We start from the raw sequence: 24450 nt of genomic DNA on the forward strand, positions 1-24450 counted from the left end.
AGAGCACCGTTGCTCATCCCATCTAATGTTAAACACCTATGACATGTCATACATATCTATTAGTGGATAAACTTATGATGGATCTCAATATTTAAATTAAATTTAAAATCCATCAATGAATTTATTAACACGTCATCGGTGCTTAACATAAAATGAATATCAATGCTCATTAGGTCGTATACATATATTTCCAAAAGGACGAATAAGTAGTATCGTTTATTTATAACCATTAGATTCATTCACATACGACAAAGATGAATCGAAACATTCGTCCATGAAGTCATTCTATGATTAACAATCTTGTCAATATAGTAAGTTTCAACGATGATCATGGATCAATCGAGAGTATGCCTAATTGGCATGACATAAATGTTCCATACAAAACTTTGGAACACGATATATATCATGTCAGTGAATTTTCTCCAAACTCCACCTCACCATGATGAACTTATCAAGAAATTGATTTGGAATCTCAAGCATCAAATATGAACCAACAATGGCGAAATAGGGAGGTACAAAGTGTAAAGATACTATATGTAAAAGTTAGTTCCTACTAATCAGAGTCCCCACATTATGACAAATCAAGAACTTCTTACCCCATTGCAGGAATATTAGCATTATTAAACTCTGACGTGTTAATGGGGCATCATTATTTTTCCTCCATTAAGAAGAAATCGTGTAGGGTCGAACAAAGAAAATGGATGGGATGAGTTGACAATTTAGTTCGTAGAATCTTGTTCAAAATGATAAAGAAGATCAACTCCATTAGTACATATAAGGAGAGTAACAACCTATTCTTTATTTATCGGAATATTTGACCTTTCGATAACTACTTTTTAACTTTTTCAGGTAGTCGATAGAATTTGACCGCAACACTAAAATTGAGAATAATGTGAAAGAAATGCTTTAGTTTCACCTTTGACAAAAAATGAACCTACACCTTCCATTTTTTCATTGTTGGTGCACAACCTAGTTCTTGATATGAACTTTTCAACTCTTTAACATTTTTTTTTCCTCTGTCTAAGATAAAAATTATTAACCTTGACTTTATGAAACTACAATTCTGATAGGAAAATGTTGAAGACTAAAAATTCTCGTTTTATTCAATGGCTTGCGTAAGGATTTCGAGTACAAATTCACATGAAAGCGGTCACACTTGATCTACTGTAAGTAGCTAATTATAAATAAAATATTTTATAAAGGCGCTCACGACGTTCAAAAAGTAATTTTATGTGCATCAAGAAAAAACGTAACAAAAATTGAAACCAATATTCAATTGATGAAAATGACATAAACACCAAGTATTGAAGATAAAGTGGAACTAATCTCCATTACGACCTTTATTGAGATCATTAAAAAGCTGGATTCTGTAGTTTCTTTTTAGTTCCATTGATTTTGGACCATCAATGTTGGGTATTTTAAAAACCATCTTTTTTAGTTGCCTTTTTTTTGTTAACTCCACTAAATGATTCAATTTTAAATGATGAAACCTCCATCTTCTAAGCTGAAAATATTAAAACACATCATGTGTGATAGAAATTATGTTCTGATTTTGTATCAATGTGGGCATATTGTGGACCATAAATAAAAACAGTATGATGACTTACCTAATTGAGTTTGCTTTTATAAATCATAAGAAAAATGAATACCCACCTTTTTTGAGAATACAAAAAAAAATATATTCAATTATGTAGTGATGAATCTAATGCAATGAAAAAAAATATTCAGCAGTCGATCGAGACTTAGAGCCTGTTTGATGGAATTTATTTGAAAATAATGAATTATTGAATAGTATTTTTTAGAGAATGTGTGGTTAAAAAATAAGGAATCTTTATTGGTTTGTGTGTAAAATATTTTATTTTGTGAATATGTAGTGAAGAATGGTACTATAGTAAACAATTTAAATTTTTAAAGAATAACAAAAAGGGACTTAATTTGTTATTGTTTTAAAACCTACACTATAAATCTTTTAGGTCACATTATGAAACAGATTTTTCATATATTTTACACTAGTTTAAGCCGAGAAGTATTTCTTACTTTTTCTTCACTCAACTGTTATTAATATATTCCACCAAGCTATCTTTTGAAAAGACCTGATCTCCTTCCCACAGTGAGGCATGATAGACTTTGCCCACCGTCAACCTGGCAAGCCGCTTTTTTTGACAAATAAAAATAAAAGAAAAAAGAAAAGAAAAAGGGGAACTTGACCTACTAACATGGTAATACCACATCTACGGGTGAATACATAATTCATACTCACTGTGGACAGTAGATCAATTCTAATCCTTTAAAATAGCATTTCAATTTACTTGTGATTGTGCTTATTCTAACGTTACTAATGGTAAGTCGAGACTAATTTCCTCATATTCCCTTAATCAATTTGATGGACATTCAAGGATTCTTGCCAACTAGTTTTGAAGTCTTAACAACTTAAAATTACTATTTCTTGGTGTGTAGTGATGGCTAAGATATTGTGTACACGCACCTTCTCTTTTTCTTTACAAGTTTTAATTTTTTTGATTATTTTATTATATTCCAAGTTTACATTAGTCTTCTAAATAGACAAAAGAATTGTGGTTTAGCGTATGAAATATAAATTTATATAAGGAGGTAATAGTTAAAATTGATCAAGAACTCAAATACTCATCCATTCAAAGGTCAAGTATCCTATCAAAATTTAAATAAATGAGAGGATATTCAATACGCTCATCATACTCGTCCATATAATTGAGGTTTCTGAAATCAAACCTCAACATATTCTCTCTTTTTCCCAATCTTTTCTTCTTCGTAATTAGTGTGGCCTTATCAAACCTTGGGAGTTGTCTAAATTTAAGCATATTTTATCTTAATTCTAGTCTTAATTTTTATTCATAACTGACATGAAAATAATTGAAAAAAATGACCATTTTAGGCTTAAATCTTGGCAGAAATCATAGTAAAAAGATCACTTTTATCCAGGGATTAATCTTAATCTGGGGCATATATGTTTGTCCAATTATATTATATTTATTTTTCACATCCAATTCTGCTGACTCTATCATCCCATTGTTTATTGTCTTTTTCACTCACTCCCATTTTTTCATCTGCCACATTATACTCTCATGTCAATTACTTCATTGTGTTGTGTAAATCGATACCAAAATTCGATACTATTTTATCTATGTTTGTTCATGTGTGTTTTTTAACGAGACTTGATGTTGTAAGAATAGTTTTGTATAAGTACGATATTTTCTTTGGCAAGTTACACCTAGATGGAAGGAAATGAGACGTACTTCTCTATCAGTTTATTAATATCGAAAAATGACGACACAAACTTATGATGAGATGAAAGTGAAAAATCTTAGAGGTGATTGCAGTGAGCAGAAGTCTCTTATAAATATGATAGTAGTGAGCAGAAGTCTCTTATAAATATGATAGTAGAGATATCATAGGAGAATGTGAAAACTTTCACACTACATCAAAAATAGTCTTTTGCAACGGTAAAAAAAACTTTGCCAAAACCCTTTTGCAACATTCGGGCGTATATTGCGGGATTCGAAGTTGCCGTAGAGTAGAAGAATACGACAACGTTCAAAGACCGTTGCAAAAAGTTTTTTGCAACGTATACCGTTAAAGTTTTAGCAACGTTCATTGCGTGTTGCTATTGATGTTTTCGCAACGTTCAATACCTGTTGCTATTGATGTATTAGTAACGTTCATTGCCCATTGTTGATAATTTAGCAACCTACATTTCCCGTGGTCATTGATGTTTTAGTAGAACTGAATTTTGGGGATTTTTTGGTAGGTGAGGAAAGGAGAAAATTTTATCAAGATTTCAATGTAAGGGAAGTAAATAGTAATGGGATGGACAAGACTTCATTTATGTGTGTTGAGGAGAAGGGGACGAGACGACACAAATGGGGAAGCTCTATAGAGATTGGTATTGCATGTTTAGGTTTTTTATTTGAGTTGATTGGGTTGAATTAAGCTGGTTAGATCGGTTAAATTGCTATTACAAAATAATGACAATGTGCAATACACGTTGTTAAAAGATTAATGGCAACATTCAAATGCGCATTGCTAAAATATTTAACTACATCGTGCAATGAACGTTGCGAAAAGATTAATGATAACATTCATATGCACGTTATTGAAATATTTAACGACAACATGCGCTAAAGGTGTAATGGCAAAGCTCAAATGCACGTTGTTAAAACATCTAATGGCAATGCCCGCATTGCTTGTTGCTAAAACTAATTAACAACAACATTTGTTGCATGTTGCTAAAATATTAACAGCAACGCGCATTGCTTGTTGCAAAAAGAAATTGAACGATGACAAATAGCGAATGTTGCAATAGCAACATATACTTGCTGAATGTTGCAATAGACTCATTTTAGCAACATGCAAATAATGAATGTTGTCTTTTATATGTTGCAAAAGGCCTTTTTATCTTGTAGTGTCAATAATGACAATTGAGACTTATAAATACTTCGGTTTTATTTGTGGTTTTATTCTTGAATTAGTAACAAAGGGCAAACCTCTTATGCAACAAATGGTGCACTACATCATTCAAATAGCGGTGAAAGATGAAAATTTGATTATCTTTGTGCTACTATATTTTTTAATTTATGATAATATCGATGAAGTAATTAGTTGAAATGGACTAGATCTTTTGAATCAAATACGTTCTTCTGTAATCTCTCGTCTATCTCAAACCTTATTTTACAGATCGAAATAATCTCTTATTAACATGTGAACGTCTACTTCTTAAGCACAAGGTTATGTTTCACCTCAATGAAAAATGAAAATCGAGCACTTCACAACACATCTTCATAAACCTAGAACTAAGTGATTATCCGTGTCCAATTGACAGAGCATTGTAGAAAATTGGAGTGTAGATACAAAAAAATAAAGTAAAGCTAGCTTTTGGTCCTAACTAATTTGTAAGATATTTTTTTTTTCCAAATAAGTACTTATCTAGTGGTCCTATAATTGACTTTATCCATTGTCGTTGTTACACGGGCATTTTAATGTCTACTAAGTTCCCAATGTTATTTTCATTAACAAGCCAACAAACTTTATTATTTTGCTTGCAAAAGTTAATATGGAAAGAGACTTAGTAAATGCTTGATTGAAATAATATTTTAAAATAAATGTACAATTTTTTGTCAGTTTGTGTCAAGTAAAAGTCTGCTTCATGTTAAAAAGGATGAAAATAAATATTTGTTAGCTTGTCGACCAATATATCTATGGTATGACAAGGGACCTGCCAAATATAGACATGTCCCCTTTTCTTTGATGCTGATTTTTTGTACCATCTAAATTATATGCGGACTAAAGTTTTTTGTTTATAAATATAGGTTCGAAACTCATATTTAGTCGGACGAAGCATATATTCATGACAGTGGTACAGGATTCTCTTTGAATTAACCCTGAAAAGAGAAGGAATTTTGGAATGTAAATACATGTATTTTTGAATTCACTTGATCCAATTGGACGGTATTCAAAAAATTCTTTTAGACAAGCTGATATAGACTCCGTCTAGCTAACGTGGTAGAGATTTAATGGATATTACCTAGAACTCTGTCTAGATTAAGAAAATTTGTTAGACAGAATGACTCAATAAATTAATATTTTCTTTCTAGATTCTGATATGTTTTTATTTTTATTTTAAAGAAATAACAAACACCTAGATAGCTATCGATGTAGTGCATAATGCAGTAATTTTGGAGTTAAGTATTTATTTATTGTAGAATATATCAACATCATATCGATCGAAAATCTTTCAATTTGACTCCAACTAGCTAAATACAATCCATAAAATATACTGGAGATACTCTTAAACACCAACCAAGAAGCTGAAGATCTCAAATTTTCCCTCTTAATCATACCATTCAAACATTTTAGTAGTATATTTTCTTCAATTTTATATTATACTGTCAATTAGCTTATTTACTATGGTTAGACAATTTATTAAGTCATTTCTATGTATTTGTCAGTTAGTCACTAAGCCTCTCATTGGAAAGAATTTATAAACAATTTAATGTATAAATAAGCAGGAATTAGTGGTGAATAAGTAAATAGTACTTTTGGATCCATTGAAATGTACATTTAGTTGAAGTTTGACCATTTATATATTTTGCCAATCGTACCCTTAGTGAAAAAAGAAATATCTATCTCACATGAAAAAATAGAAATATATACACGGCTCATGGGCCAATAGGCCCAAAGATAGTAATACTTCGATGATTAAGCCTCTCAATTCCCAAAGAGGAGAAAAAAAAATCAGAAAATAATTAAGCCCATGTCTATCTCCCTTTTTGAGTTTTTTTTTTTTTTTTTTTTTTTTTTTGGGGTGTCAGGGGTGGGGGAATATTTTGGATTAGTGATATTTTGGAGAATGTTGATTAAAATGTAGGAAACAATTTCGGGTTTACATGCATTATTTTATAGTGTGAACGTGTGGCTGGCAATGAGCTGGAGAAAAAAAAGGGGACAAAGAAGTGTTAAATGACTAAATTATATGGCTCCAGTGGCTGCTACCAAAAGGCCGATAGTACCTAGTGTAGTGGTGAGTTGAAACCCTTCCCCCTCTCCGTTGGGTCTGGTTCTTAAACCCGAGGGTCAATTATAAAGCTAAGAGAAGACAAATAAAGCTATTCACACAATCTTAAAACTTAAGGAAAGCAAGTCAGTACTTTATCTTTGTATTGTAAAAACACTGACGGGGCACATTATGTATCACTTGTTCAACCATGTGGTTCAGCCTTAACTCTTACAATTCCAAGAAGGATTGTAAGTAAGAGGCTGTTCTCTTTGTGTTTTAGATTTTAGTGTTGAATTCATTTTGAATTTTGTGATTTGAGTGTTCATTTTAAGATTGTTGAAAATGCGTTCTTTTTGTCATTTTGAAAAATTATTTTCAAAAATAAAAAATTAAAAAACGCGTTTACTTTCTAGTTTTGAAAAACTGTAAAAGCAATTATTCAACATATATATAGTTTATTTACTTATACAACAAAGCAAAAGTGGTTGCCATAATGGTTAAGACATTAAAACTCCATGCTAGTGATCAGGGTTCGAATCTCAGCCACCTACCAATTTATTTGAAAGATTTTGTATTGTTCATTAAAAATAATAAAATTAAAAAAATATCCTTTGTATTGAAAGTAGGTTGGTGGAATCGAACTCGTGACCATCTCAAAATCCTCGACTCTATCAACTGAGCTATTCAGCTATTGATAGAAAAAAACGCGAAATTTAATCGAAATTTCTTGTACTGTGCATATAAAAAGAAAATTCCTTTGTATTAAATTGCGGTGAAACGGAATTGAACTCGTGACCTTAAGATAATTCGTGACTCAACCAACTAAGCTATCCTACTATTTGCGAAAACACTGTTTTTCCCGCATTTTGAAGTTTTGGCATGATTTCTACTAAAAACAGCCAAAACGACTAAAAGGCTATTTTGCGTTTTCTTTGTAATTTTTTTTCGTGTTTTCGAAAATTCATTTCTAAAAATAGGTAAGTAAACGTGTTTTCAGTGTTTTCAAAAATTAAAAACTGAAAATGGTCTGAAAACAACAAAGAGAACAGGCCCTAATCCTCGTAAGAACATTCTTTGACAACAGATCCTCATTTTCTATTAGTAGTTCCACTCGAGATCATAGATATTAAAAGTCGACGTCAAGGGGCCACAGATTTATTTTACAAGGACTTTCCTAAATGGAAGAACACCTTTACTGGTAATTAAGATAGAGAGTTACCCTCTTAACGTTAGCATACGGCAGTTTAAGTCTCCAATCTTTCTGTTTGCGGCTCATTGGTCTCCCTTTTGCTGAAGGGTCTCTGTTTTCCTTCACATCTGCCAACTTCCAAACACAGCTTCCCGATTCTGTTTCAATGGAGTCAAGAAAGTACACTCCAGTCTTTTCTGAGCATTTAGCGTCTGAATCTTCCGTATGACTTACCATCATTGGCATGTCTTTGAACCTCGACAAGTCATCTGGTACTCTCAGTAGCCTATCCGCACCGGGGCTCGATACCTTCAGAAGCAAACAAAAGGCAATTTAAGTGATTCAAGTGAGCATTGAAAATCTGATAGCAGAAGGCAAGAGGAAATTAAATTGTAAAATGTTGGCGATCTGCTCCATTGATATCTCATTTTAAAAGGCACAACGCAACATGTACTTGTAACCCTGGAAACCATAGATAAGTTTCAAAGAAATTACTTCAAGAGCCAAATCGTCAGGTATTTCTCCTCTGGCACCTACTTCATCCAATCTTTTTTTATATTGTCGGCTGAAAGATTCAATCTCCTCCATGCTGGGACAACCATATCTGATTGGGGAGAGATAAGGAAGTAGAACATGACACATAGTTGAAAATCGTATCAGTAGATATAAGCATTTTTTTTTCAGTTGCAAGTACATACTAGAGATATTATGGCAGATAATCCTGAGAATGCTGCTACTTTGAAATTGAGAAGCACAAGTCCAATTCAGTAACTCCAAAAATATGGGTCAATCTTCCTCTGTAAACCAAGCAAACTATCAAAACGATGTTTGTGGTTGTGTAAGTTCCACGTATGCATACAGGTATTGCATGCTTTTCTTATTGAAGAGTTCGAATTAAAAAAACTGTAGTTTTACTGAAGACCTAATATAACTTGCTCTTAGTAATATTTCGAGACCAAACAGTGAAACTGTGCACATTTTGAATTTTCACTTGCTCATGAAGCAAAATAACTCTTGAAACATAGTTGGAAGAAGAAGCAACTGTCCATATTGAAATTGCAGGTAGAAAGAAGAAGAAGAGACAACTGACCAATTCTGGAATTGCAATTAGAAACTTTAAGATAATCAAGAGACTTGTACAATTTTTATGCTTGTGTTCATACTTTGTGATCGAATGTCCAATCAATATTGTATCTAGGATTAGAGAAGATTTTATCCTGAATTTAGGATACATTTCTAAGAAATTATGACATGTTAACAGGAATAACAGATACTGGTTGTTCGTGATCATTAATTTATTCCACAAAACTTAGGATGACGAAAGTAAATTTACTATAACTAAAAAAAATAAGGTATTTAGCACAAAAGTACAAAAATCTAAGCCCTGCAATGGGGCAAAGAACTTACTCATTTGAAAGCTTGTCCAGTCTCACGTAAATGTATCCTCGAGGAGAAGTTTTATACGCATAGAGCTCCATATCATTGCCAAACTGCAAAAGGACCTCTCTGCATATGCCTAGCGCTTGTTGACCCCAAGGGCAATTTTGTAGAACCACTCCACCACCATCACCTCCATCACCAACCTAAACATGACATACGAGGATCAAATGTAACATAATGTGAATGGTGAAAACTAAACATTCAGCAACCAGAATTAAAACTTTAAACCCATATACCTCAGGATCAGCATCATCCTCTTCTTCCCAAGAATCAATAGGCTCCACCTCTTCACTGGAGTCATCTTGATCTTTAACATCGAGATGACACAACCAAAGTTAACTGAACATTAAAAACTGAATATGGATAGTGGGGAAAAATCCAAGTACCATGAGACCATGACGACCCAAAAACCAAGACATTTTTGTAAATATATTCAACCTTTTTCCTTGGAAAGCTGTCCTAAGCATGAACTCACTTAAAATATTAATGCGAAAAGCCTGAGCCAACTTAAATTTAGCATCTCCACAATACCATAGGTCTTTTATAACAAAGATCTATAAACACAAGCATTCAAACCTGCACAAACCTACATATATGATGGAAAAATACAAGTTCTTAATTCTTAAGGTAAACAATTCTGGCTACAAAAAGTCACAGATTAAGTTATGCATTACAAAGTTACGATATGATGGAGACATTAATTTTCCCTTACTTTTTATTAGAAGATAACCAAAACTTTCGTTCACAACATGCAATTTAACAAGTAAAACTAGAATTAGAAATAAAAGGTAGTATCTGTTAAATAACCGCCAAAACCAACCTCAAAATCACCAAACAGGTAAAATAACAAACAGATGGTGAGCAAATCACAAACATAGGATATCAAACAGGGTACTTACTGTTATCAGAATCTTCAAGGGAATCCTGGGTGATCTTCTGAGAAGAACTAGTGTTTAAGTGTCGAAGAGCTGTAAAACAATCGAAATTGGATATGGGTTTTGCATAAATACTCATTGATTTAACTTTGTCACATATGCTAAACAAGCCAAGTTTTTTGGGTTTTTCTGTTGGAAGATTTTGAATAAAATGAGAAATAGGACAAGAATATAATAAATTCATTCGAGTTCTGCATTTGTAAAACGGGCTAATGCTGTTAATAACGTAATTTCTCATCTTCCTTCCTGGAAAGGGAGAGGGAGAACTATTATAATATGTAAATGCTTATATATAGCATGGTGTTCATCGGTGCTTGGATAATATTTTATATCTTTCCAACAGATGGGACCGACCCACCTATTTAAATATTAATTGAAGTGAATTGGGTAAAATAATTAGGAGAATACTCAAGAGATCGAAAATGATGGACAGAAGGACTTATATGTCATGGGACATCAGGGACGCTGACAATCTCTCTGTTTGTGTAGCACGGTCCAAATAATAAAAAGTTTTGCTCGATATATATAATTTTCGATGGATTAAATTACTTTTTCCAAATTTTGCTGACATAATGGTTGACATAATTTCATATGTAGGTGGGTGCTACATGAATAAAAAATTCCAAAAAAAAAGTGGTCCCCCTCGATTGTGACTATCGATCATTCATTGCGTCATAAAAATTTGATCACTATAACATTGTTCATTTTTTGTGCATCAAGGTGTGCCACAACATTCGAGCAACCCCCCACCCATATGAGTGTGGCTTAATGTACCAAAAAAAATAAATAAATAAAATAAAATTATGTACTTATGCAGTAATAAAATGAGCAGATCTTCTATCACGGCTTGAGAAGAGAAACAGCACAACCACATCCGACGCCGACGTTAAAGATTTGAAGAAGAATTTTCGATTTCTTATGCGTGGTAATCATCTCTTAAACCTAAATTTTTTTAATTTCTAAAACTTCAGTTTCTAATCAATTTTGTAAATATAATTGATTATCACTTTTATTTATAAAATGGAAAATTTGGGTAAAACGTAGAAGATTGTTCTTTTGGGATTTCCTAATCACAGTTATTTCCTCAGCTTAATGAAATCTTGTAGCAAAAATATATTGAGCGAGCTTCTTATTAAGTAAAATTGTTTTGGGGAGTAGTAATGTAAAGAAAATGCATCATTTAAGGTGATTTGTGGTAGAGATTGTTGTGAAACTATAATCACTGGAATTCAAGTTGTTATACATGTCTGGTATTACCAATTTTCACTGCCGATTCTTTCTTCTTCTTCCCTTCTTTTTTTTCTTCTTCTTCTTCTTCTTTTTTTTTTTTTTTTTCCCCCCCCCCCCCCCCCCTTTTTTTTTTTTTTTTTGCTTTATTAATCAAGATTGTGCACTAATCTGCAGTGTTATTTTTAAGATTCTGGTCAATCCATGATGCAGCCTGTTTGATTGGAACGATTGCCATTTTTATAGTATCTACTATCTACTGCCCATCTGGATTTTTTCTCGAAATTTGAAAAGGGTTCCTCAGTTTATTATTGCCTTCTGGATTTCTTTTGAAGAATGTTGGATGGCTTTAGTATATTATATGAAATTACTATTTTGTTTGGTGATTAACTGATTATGATGATGAGTTTGTCTCTTTTTTCGGATTTTAGTTTTGATATGGGAAGGGTTCTGTGTAATGTCTGGAAACTTTTCCAAGAGCTTCCATCTTTGAAATTGAGGTCCTATTCTGATGTTGCTGTGTAATTTATACATACATACACACCACCTTTCGTGTCAGTCAATGTTCGAAGTTGACAGTGCCTAGATTTCAATTGCTTAATTAATGCTTTGTTTTACTGAATCACAAATGAACCATTGGATGATACTATGATATAGATAGAACATTACTTGAATTTCCATCTTCTAGTGTATTGCTGTCCAACTCTTTGATCAGAGTGGTGCATGCATCGTTCTCTAATATTTGTAATTTGGATTTAGATGTGTTATTAATTTTTAGCTGGATAATTTTAATGAAAGTGACTTTTGCTATTTTTTTGTAGTGTGCTTATTGGTTATTTGAAGCAAACGGGGCTTGTGCGAATTTTTTCGAACCTAACATCACAAAAGTTTGTTCTTTAGAATCAACACTTTAATCCATTCAAGTAATTGCTACTTGTAAAATAAACTCTGGTAGCTTATATACTTTTTTCAGACACGGTGAAAGTTGCTATAGTTTTCTACTACATTTGAGATTAATCGTGTTCTTATATCATATTTCACTTCTTCTAATGACCTATTATACTACTCCTGTCTCATTAATATAGGCTGACTGTCCCTTTTTTCTTATCCCAATTGTATAGTTCTATTTTTTTATTAAGAATGTTATGTTTTGTTCGTTTACTAATATACCCCTAATTAATTTGCATAATTATAACCATTATCCCCACTTAATCTTGAAATTTTACAAATATAAATCAGTATAAACTAAGAAAGTTTTTGGCAAAAATTGATTTTTCAATAACATTATATAAGATTTCTTAATTCGTGTGAAAAACAAAACTAGTCTATATAAATGAGATGGATGGACTATAATCTTTCAACTGGGTATTTATTTCTATTTCTAATTTCGGGGGAATTGTAATATCCACCATTAGTTTTGTTGGTTTGGGGCCTTGATATTGTATTGTTAATTATTGATATGATAACACGATATCATGTATTTAAATGAACAATGTGAATTTTGTACTTGTGTCTATTATTTTTCTTCCTTTTTTGTGTTGTATGATGGTCAAGGTGGAATGATTTTCTCTTAGTTCAAAAAACTAAGCACTTGTTTGAGCCCCATTTTGGGGAAAAAAATCTATTTTAGAATAGTGATGTTTTGGAAAATGTGTGATTAAAATATAAGAAAAAGTTTTTGATTTTCGTGTAGAAATATTTTATTGGGGAATATGTGGTTGAAATGAGTTTTGGAAAAATGGGCTCAAACAAGGGCTAAACTTGTATATGTGTCATGTATGGATTTTTCATGTTCATTTATTTGCTTATTTTCTTTGAGCCCATTAACCTAAGTTTTTTATTGCAGATTATAGTTTTTTAAAATGATAGAAGGCACCCGTTTTAGGCTCAAAGGGTGGCAGCAGGCTGCCATTGCACTTGGATCAGCTGTTGGGGCTTTACTAGATCCAAGAAGAGCAGATTTGGTAGCTGCATTGGGAGAGACAACTGGAAAGCCTGCATTCGAGAGGGTTCTCGAGAGGATGAAGAGGAGTCCCGAAGGCAGGGTAAATCTCTCAATACTCTATAATGATATTTTACTGTTTAATTTATGATAATTGTTTATGTAATTCTTATTTGTTCTATTTACTAGTTTTTATGAGCATATTTCTTGGTGTGGTACTGTTATTCTTGGTATCTTTGACAAGTAGGGCTTCATCTTTCTGTCATCTATGCTAGTGAAGTTGTATTTCAGGGTTTGGTCATTATGCAGTGTGTGTATTTAACAAAAGTTAATATGTGGGTCATTGAGAATTAAATATGCTGTAGCATTTTATGAAATCCATCAGAAAGAAAGTTATTGAATGGATTAAGTAGGAGATATCTATTGAAACATGCCTGAAACGACCTTACTGCTTACTGAAAGAAGGTTCCTTCTCAAATTACACAACCTAATGATTTCATATTATCAGAGTTGTTGGAATATATGAAGCTGGTTTCCCTAAATGCAAAAATGGCAATAAAATCCTTCTGACCATATTATACCAGCTACATCACTAAGTAGACCAATCAAGATTTTTAATATAAATACTGAGAAATTAAAAATGATTAAAATGGCCAGCTATTTCTATATTAATTTTACTATAAGGATAGTCATATTATTTTGGGAGAAGTGTAGCTGCAATCCAGAACCTTTCATTTTGTCCCAGACTTTACCTTAATCTTTTATTTGTTTCATCTACAGTTCCAAACTTTTCATTTTGTTGCAACATAAGAACAAATGGATGGATTCCATTTGACTGCTAGTTGACCATAAAAGTTGACTTTGACTATGCTTTGACCAATTTTAAAAGGGTAAAAAGTTAAATTTATATTATTTCATATTAAATAATTGAACAAAAAATAATTTAGAAAATGATCATCTTCTGCCCATCCCGCACCTTCCCATCCAACCACCTACCCGCCCAACCTCACCACCAAAGCAATACCAAAATCTACCCGCCTCCTCCACGTCGGTGACCTCCACTGCTGCACTGTAACCGCTACAAGCATTTAAAGTCGTGGCACACCACCTTGCTCGCTGCACTGGGATTGTTATGGGCAAAGTGATGATTCTGAGAAGAGAGGAATAAGTGGATTCCGTGACAAAAATGAAAAACAAAGGAAAATCTCAACAAAACTGAACTCATGCCGATAATTGAGCCATTTGTGAAACTCCGGCAATGATTCCAAATCAAATCTACATGGCACCACTAGCTCTACCTTTACCTTTACCTTTACCTTTACCTTCCTTCAACTACAACAAGAAGAAAGGAAGATGATGGGTATGAAGATTAAGCCACAAGACACTTGAGGCGTTTGCTTTGTCTGGAATGAACAAATTTAGAGTTTCAGACTCCATGAAATATAATTACTAAAAATCTGTGCTTGGAATCAAAAGCCATCTGTATATTTGAGCTTCATTGTGATGAAATATGCCTGATTTGTGGGCCGAAGCTGTTGAGTTGTGTGAAGAAAAGATCGAAGCTTTCTTGGATTGAGTGCAACCAAAATCTCAACAGGGTAATGATAATTTTATTATTATTTGTGATTTTGGTTCTGGTTTTAAAGGATTTGTGTTTTATTTGAAGAATTTGGGACTCATCAACTGGAAATTTATCGAGTCTGGCAGTGTTTGGCTGTGGCCTGGTTTGATTTTTGGGGTGGATAAGGTGGGTGTGGGAATGGGGAGAAGATGGTTTTTTTTTTTTTTTTTTTTTAATTTAATTTTTAACTTATTTTATGTATAACATGCAAAGTTACCATTTTACACATACTGAAATATATGTGGGCAAAATCATTTTTGGGTCAACTAAAGGTCAAATGAATGGAATCCATCCATTTGTCTTTGTACTGTTACAAAATAAAAAGTTTAGGACTATAGGTAGAACAAAAGGAAAGGTTTGGGTAAAGTCTGATACAAAAGGAAAGATTTGGAACCATGGCTGCAATTCTCCCTATTATTTCTTTTCTTTTCTTGTTGTCAATTTGTACACTAAGTGCCATGTTGGCAACTTAACTATCCTTGAAGCATCAGCTGGCTTTGAACAACATAACATACATTATGATTGACATGCAATAGTTTGTATTTTCACTTCATAGTTTCTAACTTTTTCGTGGTCGATAAACTCATTATAGAAATTAATTTGCCTGTTGTCAGACAAATTTGCTCTCTGAAGCGTAATCTTTTGCTAGGCAAAATAGCTGCTCCTTTAGATATTGTATGCATGTTCTAACGAAGTCAAATACTGTTATTTTGTAATCCTAAATTTCTGTTCAAGATTTTATTTGCAAGCATTTTATTTCAGTAAATTTGTTGCTTCGCAATTTAGGCTGTGCATGGTGACACTAGGCAAGAACATCATCCAATTTACATATCTTGCCCATTAGAACAAGTAATTCTTGAACTATTGACCACGAAGACCTCTTTATAAAAATTGACATATTTCCAACTCCACATGCACTGACGTGGTTACATTTCTCATATAACTTCCGTCATGAAGATTGTGTTGGTTTACCATTACATTATTTACACGCTGTGACTTATCAAAAGTTGAAAATATGTATGTTAACAAATAATATATTGTCTCACTGTACGAGATGAACTATTTTCTATTGCAGGCAGTACTGTCAGAGCACCCTCGCATCATATCCGCTAATGTGGGACATGCATGGGATCTACCACCTAATACTTTTGGCGCTGCTTATGCAAAATTTATGGGATCAAGGAATTTCTCCCCCGATGATCGACCACCAGTCCGGTTCATGGAGACAGAAGAAGTAGCATATGTTGCTATGCGTGCGAGGGAGGTTCATGACTTCTGGCACACCCTATTCGGACTTCCTACCAACTTGATTGGTGAATCTGCACTAAAGGTTATAGAATTTGAACAAATGCTACTTCCTATGTGTGCCTTGTCTGTCATAGGGGGTACTGCAAGGTTCACCAAGAAGCAAAGGAGATTGTTCTATAAGCATTACTTCCCATGGGCCCTCCAGGCAGGTATGCAATGTTCTGACTTAATGTGTATTTATTACGAGCGTCACTTTGATGAGGACCTGGAAGATGTTCGGCGAAAATGGGGAATTATTCCCGCTCCTCCTCCTCCACCAAATGCGGCCTGAATCAGATGATTACCTTCGAAAAGAGGAATTCAATTGTTTGTTCTTCACACTTACAGGTTGTTCAGTAGAATGGACTGGTTACTAAAGAAGTAATAGAAGTTAAGATTTGGTCCATTGTATTGTCAAGTCTCGTCCAATTCTGGAAGAGAATCCTTTCCTTTTGTTGGTTATGTGCGTCAAGACAATTTTGGATAATAATCGAGCACGTTTTTAAGCTTGAAATCATGTTAATTTCCATGAGTTATTCTGGTAACAGTACATGAATATTAGAAAAGTAAATTTGGGAGTTTGACAAGAATATAGTAGTTCTGTCCCTTTTGGAAGAGGGAATTATTTAGGTCGTATTTAACAGTATAATATACATAATTTCAACATTTTATCGTGTAAGATGTGCAGCACCGTCAATCCAAATATTGTGCATCCATTATCTTTCTCATTTTCGTAGACCGTCGTATTTACACCAATGTGATTTTTGATACTTCTATTAAGAGTCTGTGTAGTGCTTGAGGCCTCGAGAAAAATGGTGAATGATCTGAGCCTTTCAACTGAAATACTTGCTTTGGCTGATTTGATTTGATCATGGCCTCTTGAAGAGGGAGAGGAATGGCATAATCTTCTTCTGTTTTTATATAAAATCTTGGGATAGAACCATAATTTTCTGTAGAAAGGGAAATCTTGTCTGCTAATGGTGCAAAGGGGACTTGCCTCATTGATACTGATGCTAATGCGATATCCTGGATCAAGAAGAGTTGCAGAACTCAAATAAGATGAATCGAAAAAAGTGGGAAAAAAACTATAAATTCATCATTTGGACGATATAATGATAAATACCTTTGTAGATGTTCTGTTAAATAAGAAGTCTTCTAGTAATGATTTGTCTAAATCAATAGCAGTTGGTGGGTGGTTCTTCCCATTTGCATACAAAAACTTCCAAGCGCGCTGGTTTAGATCATTTAAGCACGACTACAACAGCATAAACAATTAGTCGAGTACGTTAAAGTTTGAGGAGGACTTTTAAGCGCAATCAAATATCTTCTTAGCTCGAAGAAATGTAGGAATCGATATGACAGAGAAAAATGCAATCGAGTCTCTTATTATATCATACGAGTTGATGTGACAACCCGACCAAAATATTTAGGAGAAAGATGCAAACCTTTTGAGAGAAGACATCAAGAACACTCTGCCCACTGTTTAACATTGCTGCTGCAACAAAAATTGCTTTAGATACTTTTGCTGGATACAATTCCATTGCATATGAAACACAAGCTCCACCAAAATCATGTCCAACCAAAATCACCTGAATTCAAATTTTTTAGCTTAATATTTGAAATTGCTGGAAGTGCACAGTTGAATAAAACAAAAAAAATACAAAAGTATAGGATTCATTATGAATAGTTGCAGGTTCGTGCGCGAGCACGTGCACACACTTGTGAAAAGGAAGCATAGGAAGAAGGAGCATACCTTGTTACCATCTTCAAGCTTTGCTAGAAAATCAGTAAGAGGTTTGGCATATTCTGCTAGAGTTGTGATGCAATTTATGTCACATGAATTGAGTCCAGAACCAGTAAGCTCTATGGCTTCAACTTCGTGTTTGCTTTCTTTCAAAAGGGCTATGATTTTATACCAACACCATGCACCAAAACCACCCCCATGAACTAGGACAAAATGCATCTTATCAGACTCCTCAGTTCCTACATCCTAGAAAACAGAAAAATGTGAAAAATAAAGTACTGAAATGACAAAAAGTTTAATTGCTTTGAGCAGGACATAAAGACTAAAGACTTTTGAAGTAGCCCATAAAGATAAGTAAATGTTAAATTAATTATTATTAGTAGCCCACTAGACTTGGGGTTGGGGGTAGCCAACAATTTTCCAATAAAATAAGTCATTGAATTAATGTTCAACGTAAATTTCTCACCTTTTTAAAAGTCTACAGGCTACTACCTAGCCTTGTATTATGGTTAATCAAGAATGCAATTTGCCTTGACTATCAAAATTTTCATCTAAAATCTAATAAAAGATCTCATCAATTCAAATTCATAGAAGCAATATTGTCAATTGATACCATTAAAAGATGGTAAAACTTAAGGGTTCCTCTACAAGGTTGGTCCCAAAAAATGGATAGACTATAGCTGAATATTTTTGCAATATCAATTGTCGGTTCTGAGCGAAGGAGGCAGCGATGTTCGGTATCTTTTAAGGACCTTTTTTTCATGGATGAGATGAAAAGAAACCTTAAAATCTTGATAGAAGAAATCCTCTCGAGGGAAAAACATACATGATCAGCACACAAGTGAAAAGATATATCACAAATCAGATAGCAAGACACTAATATCCTAAAGCTTTATCATTTTTAATTAGAATGAAATTAAATTCATGTAAAATCAGAACCTGATGAATGAGCTGCAAAGCCTTAGAGCGGGAATCCGAAACCGAATAAGATCTCTTTTGCAACTTCTTCAGTTTGTTTGATGATGGTGGAGTATGCTTAACAGAAATTGAACGGTCCAGATTAGGAAGATCACCATTTTGCATGTGATGATGATACAACATAGATGCAACTAGAGCTTGTTGTTTGATGTAAGAATCATCAATAATTTCTCCTTTTTTTGAAGATGAAGATGCTAATTTTCCGTGTCTTTTTCTACATTTCAAAACATCGCGTAAAAAATTCTGTTAAATATTGGACGGATAACTATCATAGTCGTATAACGAAAAAGGTAATGAAACAATTGCGTAAATATCATTTCAAGTCATGTCATCCATTCCATCGCTTCATTAACCTAAACACTCGTTAAGTTTCATCCAAGATGACCTACCGAACTAAAACTACTGTTTTCTCTTCTAGATCGCTGTTAGAGAATGCCAATTATTATGTTTGTTTATTTCATTTTACATTTTTTCTATTTTGGGAGTTGGGGTGGGGTGGGTGGGGTGAGGTGGCAGTCTTTTTTGTGGCTTGAAAAGTCATTATTGAAAATTATTTGGTACCTTGTTGAGACTTTCGATAAATAATAATGATGGTTTGTCCAATTGGTGACTCAAAGGCAGAAGGAGACTAAAGAGAAATAAGACCAAGACCAAGACCAAGACCAAAAGGAATATGAATGCCAAATTTGAATAAACTTCAAGGTTCGATTTGCTCATACGGAATCCTTTTCTGTGTGGATTGAATAGCCATAATTTCACGGATATCAGTGTCCAAAACATATCAAAGTTTCAAGTCTTCGAATATAGTAGTGTTCTTTTTCGTGAAGAATCATTCATTTGATCAAACTTGCTCATTGGTACCTCTCCTTCCATTTACGGGTGTTAAATCAAATAAATCAAGCCACCCGACTCGCCTGCCTCCAAACTCGGCTCGTCTATGCATGAGCCGGCTCGGTTCGCCTTTTTTTTTTTTTTTTTTTTTTAATTAATAGAATCCTTTTCTGTGTGGATTGAATAGCCATAATTTCACGGATATCAGTGTCCAAAACATATCAAAGTTTCAAGTCTTCGAATATAGTATTGTGTTCTTTTTCGTGAAGAATCATTCATTTGATCAAACTTGCTCATTGTTACCTCTCCTTCCATTTACGGGTGTTAAATCAAATAAATCAAGCCACCCGACTCGCCTGCCTCCAAACTCGGCTCGTCTATGCATGAGCCGGCTCGGTTCGCCTTTTTTTTTTTACTGAATTACATATTTATCTTTATTTGACTTTGTGTAGAAATGTATTTGACACCAGCAAATATGATTAAAACGATTGCAGGAATAGCTCGGAGAAACAATTTCTGCGTCCCTTTACTCCTGTTTGATCCTTGCCCCCTTTACCGACCTTATAGCAGTTTGCAAATGCCTGTTATGCACAGTTGTTGCGGACATGTCTTCGCTCAGAGCAATCATTCCAACTCTTTTGCACAAGTTAGCCAGATCAGCCCCTGAGAAGCCCTCGGTGCATTCAGCTATCTGTCGGAGTTCCAACTTCATCGTTCAGTTTCGTGTTTCATTTACATGTATGGATTTGAATGATTTCATGTCTACCTTCTGAATCCGGCAGTGGGACATGAAGCACCGACAATATTTTGACAATTCAATAGCCTCATCGTAGGAAATTTACGAGTGGGGTTCCACAAAGTGCTTACTTCATCAAAGCGTCCAGGACGCCTAAGGGCGGGATCAATTGCATCTACGAGATTGGTAGGAGCCAAAACAAGTACACCCTAAAATAGCAAGAGGAAATCAGAGGAAGATATCGTTGACTCATCTCCAATTTATCATTTGCAATATGGATGTCAAGTATTATTACTCACTTTAGACTCCTCTAAACCATCCATATTTCAGTTAGCAATGTAGCTAGAATTTTATCCCCAACTCTTGAGTTACCGCTTGAACTTCCTCCTCTGCCATTGAAAATCAAAATTTGCAATAGAATTCAGGAAACAGTTAAAGACATACCTCAATGGCATAATAAATGTAACTGGATTTGTACATAAGGCAGTTCCAAGAAAACAAACTGCATGAAGCAAGGCTTTTTCTATGATGCACCGACACGGATACGAGTGTTCGACACGATACATGTCAGATACTTCGACATAGGATTTTTTAAAAAAGTACCGACACGACACATTGATTAAATTCTTTAAAATTCTTCATTTATATAGTATAAATTTAGTTTTATACTTGTTATTAATTTTTCTAGTTTAAATCTTTTAAATATGAGTACCTATTTGTTATTTACTAATAACCTTGAGTTAAAAATATATAATATTTTTAATAAAAAATGAAAAATGTTTATGATAGAGTATTCTAAAAGTGTCGGTATCAACACGTGTCGGACAAGGACACGCTATCCTAATTGAAACGTCTGTGCTACAGAGCTTTTTTTTTTTCCCTTAACCATCAAAACGATAGCAATTCTTAAACTAGAAATAAAATTAAAGAAAATGTGTATGTTGGGGTGCGTGGGGATGGGGTGTCTCTTCCAAGTCCAATCCAGAACATGATAAACAACTATAAAACTAGCACTTAGAATAAGAATCAGATTGTCCAATCCAACAAGCCCAAACACAATAGACAGATCAGGCAGCAGGATCATTCAGTGCCAAAGCACTCTCATGAGTCTGAGCCGAAAACATGGTAATACATACATACATACATATATACATATATATACACACACACACACACAGATATATATATATATATGCACACACATGAAAAATTGGTCGAGAACATCATTACCAAAGATCAGGCAGCAGGATCATTCAGTGCCAAAGCACTCTCATGAGTCTGAGCCGAAAACATGGTAATACATTCATACATACATACATACATATATACATATATATACACACACACACACACAGATATATATATATATATATATATATATATATATGCACACACATGAAAAATTGGTCGGGAACATCATTACCAATCAACATATTAACTAAATAAATTCAAATTTAAGCAGGATGATAAAAATTCTCAGATAATTCACCTGGACAATTCACAGCGATTGTACGAATTAACAAAGAGGAATTCAGTATGTTTTTAACAGAAAACAATTATATTATTTATACAGTATATAAGATGATCTTGAAGTTCACAGCACAGAGAAACATAATGTATTAAAAAGTGTACACAGCCTCTATTGAATTGTAAGGTTCCGCCAGGAAAAAAAAAAATTAACAAAGAGGAATTCAGTATGTTTTTAACAGAAAACAATTATATTATTTATACAGTATATAAGATGATCTTGAAGTTCACAGCACAGAGAAACATAATGTATTAAAAAGTGTACACAGCCTCTATTGAATTGTAAGGTTCCGCCAGGAAAAAAAAAAGAAAAAAAGAAAATTGAAACAATTACCGTTTGGCACCAATTGAATCAGCATCGTCGAAGAATATTATGCTTGGGGCAGCAAGACGAGCTCTACGAAATGTATCATGCAACATTGCTTCAGCCTCACCAATGTACTTTTTATATAGCTCTGCAGGACTGATGCAGGATCTAATCTCAGAAAATGCAATTATTATAAACTACAATTTTAGCTTCACGTGCACAAGAATGAATACAGCAGTGTGACAAGCTAAGTGAAGCAGGTTACTTCATTTTTTAAGAAAATCTAAGGAAATTTATTACTTTCCAAATGATTCAACCAATTATGTGTGCATAATTAGCTGAAAAACCAAGTCAAATCAAGAATGATTTTTTGCTACTTTCAAGAATAACAATGTGTTTACACAAATTTAATCTAAGCGTAGCACCCCTTTAATCTTACCAAACAGTGGCAAAAGCTTGCCTTCAGGACATGTTTATGCAACTTTATTTATGACATTTTTAAAGCAGGCATTTATAATTTAAAATGAAAGAATATCTAAATGTACTTGATTATGTTCTTTGTAACAAATTTATCACCAAATACCATCATCCAAGAGAAGGAAACCTGGAAGTGGACATAGATATTAATAGCATTTGCAAATCAAAACCATGTCAACCAGTGTATCTCCAGTTTCTGACCTCCCATGAGACGAAATTATTTTAAACCTGTTATTTACCTAGATACCAGATAATTTCTCTTATCAAAAGTAGTTTCGAATCCCTCATCCTTCAATTCTCTAGCGAAAAGCAACTATTAAAATAATGATATGAAAACTATGCGTAGCCTCACCTCCCAAATGTCAGATCCTAGTCCATCTGATGATGTTTCTAAACCAAATAACATTTGATAGTACCTTAAATGTCAAAAACTCAGTCCTTGTGATTATGTTAGTGAACAGAATAACTCTTATCGTACCTTAAAGAAAAGAAAGAAGCTTGTGCAACATGAGCAATAGCTAAAGCAAGGGTTGTCTTTGAGCACCCTGGAGGCCCATGAAGGAGGATTCCACGAGTTGGCGATATACCCAATCTTGCAAATGATGAAGAATATTTTATAGGCCACTCAACAGCTTGCTGGAGCTTTTTCTGTTTCGTGTGTAGTACAGTGAGATTTTACTTATTGATCTGATGTAAATCAGTAACATGATGTTGATTATGGTTCAAACCTTCAAGTCTTTCAATCCTCCAATGTCATCCCAAGAAACCTCAAGAATTTTCTCCATAACACCTCTTGTGATGCTGGGCTTAGCCACAGACATAGCATGCTTCCAGTCATCCATTTTTATGGTACAAAGAGCATCAACTTGATTTACATCATATGATCTATTTTCTGCTGAATACGTAGCCATACGACATAAACCTAATAAATCTGCACCAACATAACCATTGCAAGATACGGCTACAGTATGTAGGTCAACTTCAGAATCCAGTTGAAGTTTCTTTGTGTAGAGCTGTAAATAAATGAAAACAAATATATATAAGAAACCTTTTTTCCCCCTTTTTTTGTTTGTTTAAACGTGATTTGAAGTACGGCAACTAGAAAACTGTGAAATATCTCAAATGCAAATGCTAATAACATGAGGAGATGGCACTTGCAATTGAACAAATTTACATAAATTAGTCATCAGACCTTGAGAATTTGGAAGCGTTCATCTACATTGGGTATTCTCACTTCAATCTCAGCATCAAATCGTCCAGGCCTTCTTAGTGCAGGATCAATTGCATCCACTCTGGGCAAAGATGATTAATGTTACTCTTAAAATCAAAACTACAATTGATGAATTCACAGATGAGTAAGACTTAGGAAAAGGAATCAGAAGGTCAAAATGTGGATCAATTCACAGAACCCGTCAAAGTGTTTTTAGAACACGGACCAATTTCAACAGAAAAGATTTACTTCCAATCAAATTCATAAACTGTAGTTCAGAAAATTAGAAAGAGATAAATGTCATATTTGTTCTCAAGCTATCCGCCTAAAGTTTGTATGATGGAAATTTTCTAAATGACATGGCAACTATACAATCTAATCACATTACACACTTCAATATTACTTCACTTTTAGTTAAAAAATTCAATTACCCCTTTTTTTTTTTTTTTTTTTTTTTTTTTTTTAAAATT

The 24450-nt window shown here is 33.7% G+C and overlaps 3 protein-coding genes and 1 pseudogene across 4 annotated transcripts; 1 reads left to right on the forward strand and 3 right to left on the reverse strand.

Annotated features, from left to right (window-relative positions):
* Positions 1-7557: 7557 nt before the first annotated feature.
* LOC111383125 lies at positions 7558-10490 on the reverse strand. The gene is made up of 5 exons (XM_023007199.1): positions 10058-10490; positions 9395-9465; positions 9126-9301; positions 8214-8322; positions 7558-8027 (listed from the first exon to the last, which is right to left on the reverse strand). The coding sequence occupies exons 1-5, from the start codon at positions 10329-10331 to the stop codon at positions 7722-7724; spliced, it is 936 nt and encodes a 311-aa protein (XP_022862967.1). The 5' UTR covers positions 10332-10490; the 3' UTR covers positions 7558-7721.
* Positions 10491-10892: 402 nt separating this feature from the next.
* LOC111383121 (ubiquinone biosynthesis protein COQ4 homolog, mitochondrial) lies at positions 10893-16693 on the forward strand. Of its 2 annotated transcripts, none has more exons than XM_023007195.1 (3): positions 10893-11018; positions 13167-13365; positions 15959-16693. In XM_023007195.1, exons 2-3 carry the CDS (start codon positions 13183-13185, stop codon positions 16460-16462), a joined length of 687 nt encoding a protein of 228 aa, XP_022862963.1. In that variant the 5' UTR covers positions 10893-11018; positions 13167-13182; the 3' UTR covers positions 16463-16693. The 2 variants fall into 2 exon arrangements, with proteins under 2 accessions (XP_022862963.1, XP_022862964.1); XM_023007196.1 differs by having other exon boundaries at positions 13174-13365.
* A 67-nt stretch (positions 16694-16760) lies between these two features.
* Positions 16761-19100, reverse strand: LOC111383120 (putative methylesterase 11, chloroplastic). The gene is made up of 5 exons (XM_023007194.1): positions 18854-19100; positions 17924-18160; positions 17616-17759; positions 17294-17425; positions 16761-17196 (listed from the first exon to the last, which is right to left on the reverse strand). The coding sequence occupies exons 1-5, from the start codon at positions 19013-19015 to the stop codon at positions 16918-16920; spliced, it is 954 nt and encodes a 317-aa protein (XP_022862962.1). The 5' UTR covers positions 19016-19100; the 3' UTR covers positions 16761-16917.
* A 1026-nt stretch (positions 19101-20126) lies between these two features.
* The window catches only part of LOC111383124, a 10035-nt pseudogene continuing 5711 nt past the window's right edge, over positions 20127-24450 (reverse strand).

The sequence above is a fragment of the Olea europaea genome, unplaced genomic scaffold (assembly GCF_002742605.1).
Source record: "Olea europaea var. sylvestris unplaced genomic scaffold, O_europaea_v1 scaffold2618, whole genome shotgun sequence".
NCBI lineage: Eukaryota > Viridiplantae > Streptophyta > Magnoliopsida > Lamiales > Oleaceae > Olea > Olea europaea.